This window comes from Zootermopsis nevadensis, unplaced genomic scaffold (assembly GCF_977971745.1).
Source record: "Zootermopsis nevadensis isolate Lab colony 2312 unplaced genomic scaffold, Znev_1.0 Znev_ptg000011l, whole genome shotgun sequence".
Classification (NCBI taxonomy): Eukaryota; Metazoa; Arthropoda; class Insecta; order Blattodea; family Termopsidae; genus Zootermopsis; species Zootermopsis nevadensis.
The window spans coordinates 13,339,916-13,354,968 of NW_028259143.1; the positions used below are offsets into that span (position 1 = coordinate 13,339,916).

Consider the following 15,053-nt stretch of genomic DNA (forward strand, 5'->3'; position numbering starts at 1 on the left):
TTAAAAGGCGCTGATAGATACTTTGGACTTTACCAGGCTCATTCCTTACCTTTCTTTCAAGCTGGGATTAATAACTTTATAATGATTGATGAACCATTGTCTTACTTAGCTGTGGCTGAGGACAGACTGTTCTTTACAACGTTGAGCCCATGTGCATTGTCAAAATGTACTAAAAACTATTATACGGTATGCCCTTCAGATTTTGTATTAAGGAAGCCAGGACATCATAATTGTTTAATTGCTTTATTTTTCGGAAATACTGAAAATTCTATCAAAGAATGCAAGAGAATGATTTTGAGCCAATATGGATTAGATCTCCACATTCAAAATTATGGGTGTATAGTCTTAGTTCACCAACACGCGTCACTCTGAAGTGTCGAACAACAGGACCTCCCCAGGACTATGAACCAAGTCAAGAAAAGGTATTAGTTGGAACAGGAATCCTACCGGATTCGTCAGATTGTTACGTATATTCTGAAAATTTCAAATTATTACTACATTCGTTGGGAAGAACTACAATCAGGTTAAGCAAGGCTCGTATTTTGTTACCAAGTATAGAGAGAATACTAAATGAGGATGAAGAAACTGTTATAGAACCACTCCGCCGAGTTGGGAGAGTTAAAGCCATTATTCAGCGATGAGAAGCAATGAGTTCCAGACCTGGAATAGATGTGGCCAGTATTTCGTATAACCTACGTCATGGCCCACCAGCAGAAGGGACATCTGTAATCGAGTGGATTTTTGGAGTATTAATTGTATTCTCAGTCTGTTCATTAATATATATATATATATATATATATATATATAATGTTCACTCACCGAAATAACGAGTGATGTTGGACGGATTGGAAACGCTCACCGTCAGGAACACAGTTATGTAGGTCAAACCAACTGCGTTCAGGTTATCGTGAAGAATCGCATACATCAACTACCTTACCTCTGCAGATGATGAATCAAACCCGATTAGCAGAATTGGCAGAAGCAGAAGCCAATCGGCAAAGTGAACGTATACCTACACCATCACCGGGGTAAAGTTCCGGCTGATGCATAAATCGTCGTACACCTCGTCTACGTCGGAATTGGTTTCGAGGTATCCAGCCAGACAGTAAAGGAGGACTCTCCCCGCGCACAATCCCAGGAGGATTCCAGTGGTCACCATTGTCGGGACTACCTTCACTTTCAGCCATTTGGTTGTTACTGTTAAAACTTTAGTTATATCTCTAATAATTAAATAATTAATCAGTGTTGACGTAAACAGAGGAAAGAAACCGAAAGAGACAGAAAACTGAAAGGAGCCGGATGTGTTTATTAATCTGTGAGTAATTAGTTCAGAAAATGTGTTTATTAGTTTACATTTTCATTAAAGGAGGGGAAAGTGTTATGAACACCTGTTTCACCTTTATGTATTTAGTACTTATATTATAATTGATTGATTGTAAGTAGTTAATAATGAGTTAGTTGGAAGTACAGGAAATGTTTGTGCCAGTTGGTCACACAGGAAAGAACGAATGACCACAATATCCTTCCTACGGAAAACCTGCAACCTCAAAGCAGCCACAGAGACTTACGTCTTGGAAATACCAAATAGGAGGTTCTTAGGATGTAGCATATCATTAGATGATGAGAATAACACCAATCGCTCGTTATCTTACAAATGAGTCTTTTGTGTCGAGGGTGTGACTGACCAATTTGTACTATATTATCGTGTAATATGAAATTCCCAGTTACGGGACAAAGAAACCCTTTATAAGCTTACCAATTGATGAGGTAGCTCTCTGATCCTCATCAGCTACTAGAGACGACACTGTGATCTTCGTTAGTCTTGCGCTCGAGTGGACAAGTGTTGAGATGAAGCTAGGAGGCATCAGAATTACAGAACTATCATAGCTTTGTATGTTGAACCCATGTTGTAGTAGTGGGAATGTAACTTTTATTTTGTTTAGTATATTATTAAAGTAGTTAAGGGAAGCTTGTGACTTAATTACTGGAATAGGAGTGGAGAGGTAATAGGTCCCTACCAGGATACACCTTAATACTCTAACCCTTAGGTCATAACATCGTAAATACAGGAGCATCATGTTCTGAAAATTATCATCCATTCACACACAAGAGTTTCACTTTATGTGTTGAATTCAGTTCATTTGTGACATGTTTTGGGTCATAACCCCATTTTAAGGGCATCACCGCTTTCTCCGTGTTACAACGGAGTTGTTAAGTACAGGTAACCCTCGATTTGCGCCGATTTTGAAACCAGAAAGTCAAAAAGTGGAAAAAAAATACTATTACTTATAACATTTTACAATGTACCTCGTTCTGATTGTTATACTAAATCGTAATTCTTACATCGCTGATTTTGAATAAGAATTATAAATACAGTCATCTCTGCAAATACGTATGTTTCGTTCACGGGATTTTGCTCCAATGAGATCGATGAATCGGTAAAAGCTGTTTGTGAAACGCTAACTTTTGCATATGCGAGTTTGCTCTTATGCAATTTCATTTCTGGCACTTTAAACTTTCAAAGAACTAATTTAATCTCTGCGGAGGTACCGGGGTTATTTTTGCTACACGATTTTCTATAGGTCGGCGTCTTACATGAATGCAACTATCGCATAACAGCAGAGATGACTGTACACATCAATCACATGAAAGAATCGCAGTCAATCGCTGGGACCAACGAATTGCCGATTGTAAGTGTATAAAATATAGTTTTTAAATTCCCTTTACTTTATTTACGTTATTTCAGAGCTTTAAATGTAATGCCATTATATTACTCGTCAATGTTTGGGTGCAGGGAACGCATGTCATTGACTTCCCATTGATTTACATTATAAAAGAGTTTCAATTTACGCCGGTTCGTCCAGGAGCACATCCCCGGCGTAAATTCGAGAGCTACCTGTACTGGGATTTTGATTGTATAAAATTGATATTAAGTCATTTAAACTTCGCGTCGGTTTTATTTTTCAGGTACAGTAAAACCTCTCTAAGTTGGACACTTGGGGTTCCACGAAAATGTGTCCAACTTACAGAGGTGTCCAAGATAGAGGGAAGGAGAAACATCAGATTGTGGTCTAATGACAAAATAATCTATTTACTTACATACACTAACTACTAGGCTTACTTGAATTAAGAATTAATGACAATAGTATTAATAATAATCTTTTGAAGCCCACTCCCATGCATTGCACATTACACCCCAGCCTCAATAACATTTTCTAAAGTTAATTCCACCAATTTTCGCTTCTCCATCGCAAAAAGAAAAATTCAGTTTCTGTTAACACAGTCTGAACTCAAATGCAAGCTGTGCAAACTGTGTCTTCTGCAAAACTGTAGTCCAGTTCAGGGTTCAGCAAAAGAATATTTAAACACTTGCAATGCATTCCAATGATGAGTTCAATGTCCATAAGATAATCCTCCAGAGAGGAGGCATTCATCAGTCAGAAATTCAAAATAACAAAATATGTAACTGAAAAAGTTTCCCTGAAAAGCATCGAAGTCAAATGCATGAACCTGTCCAACTTACAACATAAGGGGTGTCCAAGATATAGGGTATTGTGGACATGTAGAATTATACGATGTTCGCCGGTTCCAATTAAAAGTGTCCAATATAAAGGGGTGTCCAACTTGAGAGGTTTTACTGTACTTTGAATTTTGTGTACACTTCTATATTCACCCAGAGTGAAGTGGTGAAACGTATGCTTAAAATTACTTTTAATCTCCGTTGCAGACCGTCAGAATGTCAGTGTCTAACAAGAGTCCAGCAATACAACGAACATAGTTTCTTGACCCAAAAAGAGTCTCCGCCAGTGAATTGAATACAAGACGTAAAAGTGAAATTGCTACGTATTGATGGATAATGACATTTTGGATAAAGTGAAACATGTTTACAATAACCTAGTTTCGATAAGACTGCTTGAGCAGAAAATATATAGGAGAATTAAATAACATTTCCGTCTTTGACGTAAATGGTATTTCTCTTTAGTTTTCGTTTCGGATGTTACGTCAAATCCCAGTCTTCATCAGTGACATGGGCAGGATCGTCGTTTTCTTGAAAAAGGAAATTAAAGTTGGTGTCTTCGTCATCAAAGTCACTCTGTGGACCGGAAGAACGCCATCGTCTTCCAACCTCAACGAAGCGTCGTTCATGTAAGATTTGAGGTTTTCACAGCTGTGAGTATGAAGATTTCTGTCTTCTGGGTTGTTGCGCTGTGTAGTCTGGTCGATGTTTACCAACGTTTCAAAGGTCCGTCATCAGGGCGATGAATATGCCAATAGGGTGTGTGGGGCTAGGTTTATAGGAGCCGGAAGGAGTCATTATGACCTCTGAAGCGTTGGTAAACATCGACCAGACTACACAGCTCAACAACCCAGAAGACAGAAATCTTCAAGCGGCACATAGTCGGTTCCTCTCTCTCAACTCATTCAGTGAGCGCATGCGCGTGCTAAGATCAACGGCCATGTTGGTTTAACTCCATCTCCTGAAAAATATTCCATTGCCATAACAGGTTTTTTCTTCAAGTGAGGGTGAATGAGAGGGAAAACGGTACTCAGAAGAATATTTGGTCCTGCGAGAGAATAAGCAACACGAGAATGGAGAAAACTGCTAATATTGAGCTTTATAATTCCATTCACTAAATAATAAATATTAAGCTGATCAGGTAAAGGGTGATGAGATGGGCGGGGCATGTAGTACACATGGCAGAGACAAGAAGTGCAACATTTTAATCGGAAAACCTGAACGGAAGAGGCCAGTTGATAGTTCTAAATGTTGGTGGGATGATAATATTAAACTGACTTCATCTCCTTGATGGTATGGTTTTAAGGCGGAGCCTTGCAAACACGGAAATGAAGCTCCAAGTTTCATAAAAGACGAGAAATTTGATTACTTGGGCTAATATTATCAACCAATTAATGCTGTTTAAAAAAATGATTGCTGTTTGCCCTGAAAAGCATACGAAACCCACAAACACATAATGAAGGGTTACTGATTGTTAAAGCATGTGGTACGTATACTTACCATTAGGCTCTCAAGGGTTCTGTTTCATCAAGACATGCCTTGCGTCTCTTGGTCTTCTGCACAAATCTCTAAGCCTTGAGCTGTTACATTCTTAGTAGCTTAACCCAGTAGTGGGTCATCGCCGACTCCTTTTGGAGGTTTCCTAGTCTTTGAAGCGTGCATTTAAGAATAGTGAGTGACCAGCCCACTGACTCTGCACAGTTTCTACTCTCTTCTGATTTGACTGCCAGAGCCATCTGTTTCATTATAGTCTATTATAGTTCCTCAGTTGATAGAGACTTGGGCCGTTCGATGGGGAAGCCAAGAGCCCTGTCCCATACCAGAGATGCCAGCACTCCCAAAGCACGAGATACACCGAACAAAACTGTATAGTACTTCACCTCCTTCAGACCGTAATACTGAAGAAGTATACCGGAGTGAGCATCCACATTGGGCCACGGATTCTTGACTTTGCCTGTCTCCATGAGAATGGGAGGAACCACTTTGTACACCTGAGACGCCAGCCTGAAAAGTGGATCGTTGGGCAAATGTTTCTGTGCGAACTCCCTCTGGCAGGCGAAGCGTGAATCTGTCTTACGAAGAACAGCGTGACCGTAGCCTGGAACCTCCTGTCCATTCTTTAATCTTCTCCAGATGAACTCTCTCACTAAGTCGTCTGACGCGTTGTCTCCCAACTCTTTCTGCAATTTCTTGAGGAATGCTAATACCTCCTGATTCGCTAAACCATTAAGAGGACCTGCGAGGCCATTCATACCAGCTGCAAATGAGAGGTACGGATCCGACATCGCCGAGCCAACCAGGTGAACAGTCTGGGCACTCACATTGCCTCCCTCGTGATCGCTGTGGATTGTGAGGTACAATCTCATGAGTTCTGTAAACTCTGGGTTATCATAGCCCAGCATCCGACAGAAGTTTTGACTCCAATCCTTGCTGGCATCGATGGCCCCAGCGCCCTTACCATGACGGTACGTGTTGCGGTAGATGGTCGCTGCTACGACGGGGAGTTTTGCGATTAGATCCATCGCGTCTTCGTAAACATACTCCCAGTATTTCGATTTGTGTACTCCAGAGGAGTATGCCCGGGCGAACTTGCTCTCTCAACCGAGTGCTGTAATGGCGCTGCTCAACTGCAACATGGGATGCAGGGTTGTAGGGAAATTTTTCAATAGTGTCGCCACGTGTGATGGTAGTGCTGCACGTTTTGCCCACTCCTTTGAGATTGCTTGCACCTGAGCTTGATTTGGAACTTGTCCAGTAATGAGCAGCCAGAACAGACCCTCTGGCAAGGGTTCAGACCCACCCTTCGCCTTAGGAAGCAGTTTCTGGCATTCGGGAATTGAGTAACCACGTAAACGGATTCCCTCGTCAGGATCAAGAACAGATGTCTCACGTACCAACCCCTTGATGCCACTCATACCTCCATACATTATGTCAACTATGACCTCCCCGATCTTGGTTGTTCCGTAAGCTTTTCGGAAGTTCTTTGCCCTTTCCTGCTCCTCAGGAACCTTCTTGGCAAGTACAGCTTTGAGGTCAGTCGAGTCTGAGGGGTAGCGCAGAACTGTCAAGGCTGGTGACACTTTCTGTCCTACTTCGGTGATTACCGAAGCCATCGTGCGAAACAAACCCATTTTTACTACAAAATTTTGCACACCGAAACTGCAACAAAAAGGCGAAGCCCGTCTAAACATTACGTAAGACTTTAGTCCGTACCGCAAAGAAATCACTGCACTTTACCATTACAAAGATCAAACAATTATATAATATTATTTGAAATTGTGTTAGAAAGGAAAGTAGCTTAGTTTTCTTGCAAGTGTTCATAAGCACTAATGAAAACATGTAAATATGTTGATAAATAATAATAACAATAAAAAGGAGGACGTACTTACATAAGTCTTCGTTCAAGGGGAGAATAACTGGATGTTCACCGGCAATAAACAATTGAATTAATAATAATATGCAAAGAGTGTAGAACAGTATTCAAAATGTCTTAATAATTAGTATGAAATGTATATATTGGATTATTTTGAAAGGTTTTCAATTGCACAAAAGTATCTTGTTTACTACGCACTTATTCCACAAGCGATTCCAAGCTCAGTTGTTTCCACAGGAACGGAAGGCGATTGTTTACGCCAGTAAACACCAATAAAATACAACAATGTCGGTCAAAACTATTATGTAACAATGATTAATGTTTTCTCAGTAAACAAATGTAGTACTTTACACTTTATTGAGGCAATTCTACTGCATACATATATTCGGCCTACGCACGCAAAATAAAAATAAAACAAATTCTTCACAACTATAAAAAGTTAGAAATATTTTTCTCAATATGTGCCCCGTTTATTAATTATCTGAAGCCGAAGGGGAGAGAGAGAGAGAAAGTGGGTGGAGTAGCGATAGGCACTACTATTATAAATGGGGGTATAAAGTTGGTTTGAGGCTACGAAGTTTCCCAGGCAGTGTCCGCTCGTCCTGGTATAGATATCTTTAGTAAGGGCAAGGGAGTTAGGAGACAGGATGGGATAAGAAATGGAGAGGGGGAAGTTGATCAGGGTCTTAGCGTTAATTTTGAATTTTGATATTGGCCTTGGAAGGACGGCGTTTGGAAAAAAAATTACGTTAATGTGGGGGGGGGGGGTATATAGAGAGGAATTTTGATGTTAACACTAGAAGGGCTGCATGAGAGGCATGCAGAGCAACGTGGAATTTGAGTAACAACTCGGCATTTGCTCTAGTACCGAGGAATACCACAGAGAACCTTGGTCATTATGTAATTTTCTCCAGACCACATCGTCTTCTCTAATAGGCCCAAATATCCTCCTCAACACCCTATTCTCAAACACCTGCAATCTATGATCCTCCCTCAGAGTTAGAGACCATGTTTCGCACCCATACAAAACAACAGGCAAGATTATTGTTTTGTGTATTTTAATCTTTAGGTTCTTAGAAATCAGACGGGAAGACAAAATATTTTGAACTGAGAAGTAGCAACCATTTCCGGAATTTAGTCTCCTCCTAACTTCCTCATGAGTATTATTTTGATTTGTTATTGTTGTTCCCAAATATTTTAACTTTGTCCGGCATTTTTGTGTTTATTTTCTGATAGGCTTATATTGAGGTATCGGATGCTTTTCGTGTTTGAAATTCACAGCAGGCGTGTGTGCTCATAATTTCCTCTCTTTTGTGTATATTCTATATTCCAACTTGAGATGTCAAATGAAGCAACATATTAAACACATTTAAAAACGAGAATATAAGAATTGTAGGAATAATTCAGATATGAGAAGACACTTGAGGGTTATAAAACAATATCTTCTACTACGATCAGTTTTTGAGAAAATTTCTGGTTGTGTAAATATTTCTATATTATAATTAATTTTAAAAAGTTTGAAGTTGAGGCAAGCCTCAGTTTTTTAAAACTGTTAAAGGGAAGGCAAATTTATCAGTGATGCACGTAAAAGCTGTGATGGCGCACTGAATGGTGTTGCCTCATCCTCACAATTTCTCAAAGAATCCATGAAGTTTAATTCTAAACGTTCCGACAAAGCCTAGTGGAGTTTAATTAAGAACCCAGTTTCTTTGAAATTGTCGATGTCTGGAGTTGAGTTGTGTCTACAACGTTTTTTCAGTATGGCCAGTTAAAGAAAGATGTTATTTCCTTGTGACCCAGTAGCTCTGTGACGCCATGCACCGCTTTCATCGAGGCTGGTGGATGCCCTTATTGCAAGCTCTGTGTACGCTCAAGCAGAGACTGCGAAGAGGATGTTTACGAGGTCATAACCGAAAGAGTCGATGCTATATCCAACAAAAAGTCTTCAGAAGCGTTCAGAAGAACACTGTATTTCACTCAAGATAAGCTGAGAAGTATGCGCAGGTGTGTGATGCGAGAGATGTGATACCTGATACATGAAGTTAGGAGGTACTTATTATTCTGACAGCGCGATTTGTCATCGTAACGTGACTTCGCAAGCCTCCACTCGACTGTTTCTCTGGGAAAGTGTATTATAAACTTAGGAGTTATCGAGGCGTATGTCAGCTGCTGATCTTTATCACTGACCACGTGTAATTCTGCTGGCCTCGTGTGTGGAAACGGAAGGTTATTTATTATTCATATAGTTCTATAATAACTGTGTTTGTGGCTCTTTGTTATCTAAAGTCCTGTTGACAGACGCCGAAACGGTTCTCACACCGGATAATATGAAGACACTCAGGGACGTTGTCGTCTGGTAGAACTTGGCCGACGTTCCAGAGGTGCTGAGGATCCCCATCATTACGGCCATGATTAACGGAGGCAGTAAGCGCCTCTGAAACGTCGGGAGACTTCTACCAGACTACAAGGCGCAACGTTTCAGATGAGTCATCTTTAAACAGGGAAATTTTGGTGCAAAGGAGGGCTTTAGTCTGACGATAATGAACCAAACTTTTCATACATGTTTATTGGTAGCAGATTAATCTGTACATCTCTTGAGGATTTGCGCGAATCTTGTAGCTCGTGAGTCGCCGCTTCTTAATTGCGTCTAGAGAAAGGACGAGCAAAATTCTGTGGGGACTTCCGGGCGTTCGTGAGGATTCGGACGAAGCAGAAATGTTAGATCGGAGCTTCAGGAATATGACAAACGGAATGAAAATAAAATTCAGTGGCTTCTCCTTCTATTGGGTTTAATAGAGGTTACTCTGTTGTCTTTATATTAAGCTGTTTATCGACCAAACATACACTCAGTTGCCGTTAGAGGTGGAGGAGGGTTTGTCTAAATGAAATCATTGGGAGAACCGACAGAGACGCTTTGTTTCAGTCTGGGAGGAGGACGTGGATGATCTCGTTAGAAGCTTCCCTGTATTTACTTCCTTGTCCTCCTGAAGAAGGTTCAATGAAAGCGAACAGGAGAATGGCAAGAAATTCGATATGAGTTTGGTGTCTGCACTGTTATCTGTTCCTGAACTATAACACTTTTTGTAAAACAATGCGCACGGAAATTTAATGTCGGACATAGTGTAAGCAGGTGTGCCTTTTGTTTCTGCAGCACTGTGTTCATCACTTACAGAAGAATCAGACACACTTTCCGGAATAATGTCACTATCACTATCTATATTATTATTACGATTTATTTACAGCAATTGGGTTTGCACCAGGTGGCAGTGGTCCTTACACTACACCAGGGGTGGCCAACCCAAATGATCTTTCGGGCCACTTTGGAAATGCATCATAACTCCGCGGGCCACATATAAAATTATATATCCCCATATTAGATTTAGATACACTATAGACATTTTTTTGGAGTGAAAAATTGAAACATAATGAGTTATTATTATTGTGTTTACTATTATTCTTACATGTAAACATAGATAATATAATAATAATGATACTAAGCGTACATTGTAAAGAAATATATAGCACTAAAAATTAAATATAAAAAATATAAAAATATGAATGAAATAAAAATAATGAAATCATTAAAAAATATTTATTTTACTAGTGCGATATTTGTTTCTCCACTCTTTCACTTAGCTTTTGCAAATCGATCTCAATTTGGGTATTTGCACATCGTAATTGGTGTTGCAGGTTAGCGTCCGTTATGTTTGAGCGTGTTTTTGAATATATGGATGCACAAATAATGTATTTTTTTAATACATTGGTTTTCACTACTTTGGCCATTATAAAATAAATATATTTTGTAAAAGTGTGATGAATCTCGCGGGCCGGAAAAATGTTCAAGGCGGGCCACATGCGGCCCGCGGGCCGCGGGTTGGCCATCCCTGCACTACACAATTACAACAAAATACATATAAACAAGTACACTCCATAAACACCCCACACACATAACTACACATCCACTCCTACAAAATCATTCCCCTTACACACAATACAAAAACACACATCCATTAATTAATCACAATACTTTAGATTAGAATATAAAGTCAGACCTCAGCACATGAAAATTTTATCCCAAAAAAAAAAACTACAGCCCTTCATCACTTGGAGACTAAGACACTTCACTTCCCTTCTCACCATTTATTCCCAACTTAATAACCCTTAGCTTGTAACTACTTTTCTGACCCTCTTTATAAAGGTGCCTAATTTACAGGGGAAAGACTCTAGCACGCCTGGAGGTAATTGGTTCCAGCTTCTTATGATCCTATTTACAAAGGAATATTTGCCTACATCCGTTCTTTGTTTCCTAGTCCTAATTTTCCGAGTATGATCGTCCCTGCCCAGGTAGCATGGCTTTAGTAATCTATCCCCTATCGTTTTCCAAGCCCGGCCCCCCGTTTATGCTTTGAAAAGGGTGCACATTCGGGCTATCAATCTACGCTGTGCCAATGTTTCCCAACTAGATTCGTTCGTGAAATTTGCAAATTTAGCCGCTCTCTTCTGCACCCGATTTAGGGCTCTTACCTGCCCTTCCCTGTAAGGGTCCCAACACACAGCTCCATATTCAAGTATCGGTCTCACTAGCGACGTATAAGCTAAACGTTTCGTATTGTTATTCCCCTTTTTTAGTATACGCATTACGAAATGGAGAGCCTTCCATGCTTTAATTAGTGTATAATTTACATGATCTGCCCAGCTCAGATCGCTGCGAATAAGAATTCCTAAGTACTTAAAGCTATTTGCCTCTGGAATTAATTGATCCCCAAAAAAGTACCTCAGCCTATCCTTCACCCTAGCTCTATTGAAGCTGACAGCTTTACTTTTATCTGGATTTATCTTCATTTCATTTTCTACCGCCCATAATCTATTCAAATCTGTCTGTAACTTATCAATGTCACTACTATCCATTATTTTCCTGTATATTATACAATCATCAGCGAAAAGCCGTATATTTGAATCAATGTTTTTCCAAATATCATTAACATAAGCGAGGAATAGTAGGGGACCTAATAGTCTCCCTTGCGGCACTCCTGATGTTACCCTGACTTCATGTGATAGTTGCCCGTCCACTCTTACTCTTTGCGAACGTCCTAAGAGAAATTCCTTTACCCATACCACTACCCTCAAGCCCACACCGGTTGCAGCAATTTTTGTAATCAGCCTATCGTATGGGACTAAAGCGAATGCCTTTGAGAAATCTATTGTAACCGCAAAAATCTATTATAACCGCATATATACAATAAACTAAGGAAAATAACGAAAAGATATCATAAGAACTATACAGGATGATTATAAAATGACTTTACTACTTTGAAAGTGTATAGAAATTTATTCAGAAGGCTTACAGAATCAGTTGAGGTGTCATTTTGTAGCAAAACAAATCAAATTTTACCTCAAACAGTCATTTTGGTTCGATGTGATTGCCATTGGTGATATGGCAGACATCCCACCTGAAATCAATTTCTTGCCAAACACGATCCAGCATATCCGGTGTCACTTCTGCAACTGCAGCGGTGATTCAAGCTTTGAGCTCAATGAGATTGGTAGGTAAGGGTGGAACAAACACAAGATATTTAATGAAACCCCATAAGAAAAAATCGAGAGGTGTCAAATCTGGAGAACGAGGTGGCCATGCTATCGGCCCTGTTCGACCAATCCACCGACCTGGGAAACGGTTGTTGAGGAAATCCCGGACTTCTGTGAGGCAGTGAGGCGGTGCGCCGTCTTGCTTGAAGTGAATGCGTCCTTCTTGGTCAACTTCGTCTAACTGCGGTATGAGAAGATTTTCGAGCATATCCAGATACACGATACCGTTGATGGTTCTCTCATGGAAAAAGAACGAGTCGTACACTTTAACTTTGCTAAGGGCACAAAACACATTCACCTTTGGGCTGTCACGAACATGTTCCAGAAATGCACGAGGATTTTCGCTGCCCCAAATCCTGCAGTTGCAGGTGTTCGCCTTACCACTGACATGAAATGTCGATTCATCACTAAAGATTATGTAGTCCAGTAATGTTTCGTCTTCCCCTATCTGATGCAACATTTCTGCACAGAATTCCTAACGAGTCACTTTATCTTGCATAATGGTAAATCTGTATGGTTTTAAGTGCAAACGTTTTCGTAACACGCGCCAAACGGTCGGTTGTGGAATGCCAGTCTCACGAGACGCACGTCGCGTTGATTTCGCAGGACTACGGACAAAGCTCTCCCTCACTCGTTCCACGACAGCATCAGAAACACGCGGGCGATTTGTTTTGCTACAAAATGACACCTCAACCGATTCTGTAAGCTTTCTGATTAAATTTCTACACACTTTCAATCTTGTAAAGTCCTTTTAGAATCACCCTGTATAATCGTCAAATAAAAACACTATTAAAAGATTAAAAACTTATCTTAGTAAAACAGTACTGCGAAATCCACCAGCAATAATTGTAAGCACGCCACGAGGTCCACTTCCGAGCTCAACGAATTTCATTTGTTTAAAAAAACATTTCTTGTTGTCATTAAAAATCGATCTGTAGAGCAAAACATGAACTAAGGTATAAACTATCTGATGCAGCCCTGTGTTGCCATCTGGGAGTCTTGTATGTAATTGAAACTTCAGATTTAGTAGATAACGACGGATCTGCCGAATTCGTGGCTAATAGCTACTGCTTCGGCCGGCTGGTATGCAAAGGGTTAAATGCTGCAGAGACAGCTCGTAAGAATGAAGTCATTACTGCAGTTACAGAGCCATAAAACCCTTCGTCTCCAACCTCTGGACTTATCCATTTTCAAACCTTTAGGGCCAGCGCACACGTAAGACTTAACCGTCGGCTGACTGTTCTGTCGTCGGCTGAAGCATACGACCCATAAACGACACGACAGTTCAGTCCATGAGCATGCGTACACGTACGACTAAACACTCGTTCTTTTGCTCTCTTTTGTTCCACATTCTTCGCTCTATGCTCGCCGAGTACAGAAGTCAGGAATGTTGCAAGAAGAGAATATCGAAGAATTAATTGAAGGTGTCTTTATGACAAAAAATTAAAAGATTATGCAAACATCAATGTTAAAAGAGTACTTTGGCAAGAGATTTGTTCAGTTGTGCCAGTCTTTCTTTAGGTGAAATAGCGAGCAGCAATAATAGAACTTCATCAAAACTTTGTGTACTCATGCGAAAATATGAAAAGAATTTTGCATGATAATTCCGTAATGTTTTATACATAGTATGGAATTTTCCTTTGAACAGTCTCTCGCTGTATAATGGATGCACCCAGTAATTCCTTTTCCTCCTTTTCTTGAGGCGAATCACAGGTGCACATACTATAGCAGTTTCAACAAAATCCATGTTTGACAATCGTCTACTGTCTGCAAATGCTCACACGAAATGAAAGGCAGAACGACTGAAAAGTCGTTCGTCTGCGCGCTTTCATATAATTCGAAGGGCCAACGACAGTTGGTAGACAGAAAAGTCCGGGGTTGTCGGTAGAGGTAACCGACTGCCAGTCGTGTCGCTGTCGTGTCGTAACAGTGTGCGCATCTCCATATGTTCTTAAGGGCTTTGTGCGAACGACGAAACAGTCGTCTGACTGTTTGTCTTACGTGTGCGGTAGCCCTTAGGAACTTTCTACGACCAGGCAATCAAAAAATGGCAACTTTCTAATCCTGGTCAAAGCGTTAGTTGTTTCACCTGCAGTGGGGAAAAATGATATGACCATCAGGAGAGCCATTGTTTGATCGAAATAATGCACAAACTAGAGTTGTTGAACCTGGCACTTGGAGAGCAGAAGGGATGCCTGATGAAAGCATGTCACTCGGTATGTTGGAACAAACAACTATTCCCGCAATGCCAAAGAGATACGTGACGAGTACAGAAGCTATTTCGTATCACCAGCAGTGACATGTTTCCATCAGGCATCCCTTCTGCTCTCCAAGTGCCAGGTTCAACAACTCCAGTTTGTGCATTATGTCGATCAAACATGTTATCCGGTGGTCTGGTGGATTTTTTTGACATCAGGTAGTTGTGGAGGAAACATGCAGCCAATACGACACAAACTACCCGGTCTGGTTTCAGCAGAAGTGGTTTCCCTAACACTCGGAAAACTGCAGACATTACGCAAAATGTATTTTCCACGATTTTGCGGGCACTCGTAAATCATAAGTTAAATACTCTGTGCG

At 40.5% G+C, this 15,053-nt stretch overlaps 1 protein-coding gene and 1 pseudogene across 1 annotated transcript; both read right to left on the bottom strand.

Annotated features, from left to right (window-relative positions):
* Positions 1-1,820: 1,820 nt before the first annotated feature.
* On the bottom strand, positions 1,821-6,039 carry LOC110836367 (putative citrate synthase 2, mitochondrial). The gene is made up of 2 exons (XM_022077483.2): positions 5,018-6,039; positions 1,821-4,478 (listed from the first exon to the last, which is right to left on the bottom strand). The coding sequence occupies exon 1, from the start codon at positions 6,037-6,039 to the stop codon at positions 5,272-5,274; it is 768 nt and encodes a 255-aa protein (XP_021933175.2). The 3' UTR covers positions 1,821-4,478; positions 5,018-5,271.
* A 75-nt stretch (positions 6,040-6,114) lies between these two features.
* On the bottom strand, positions 6,115-6,728 carry LOC147874116 (putative citrate synthase 2, mitochondrial pseudogene; annotated as a pseudogene).
* Between the last annotated feature and the right edge of the window lie 8,325 nt (positions 6,729-15,053).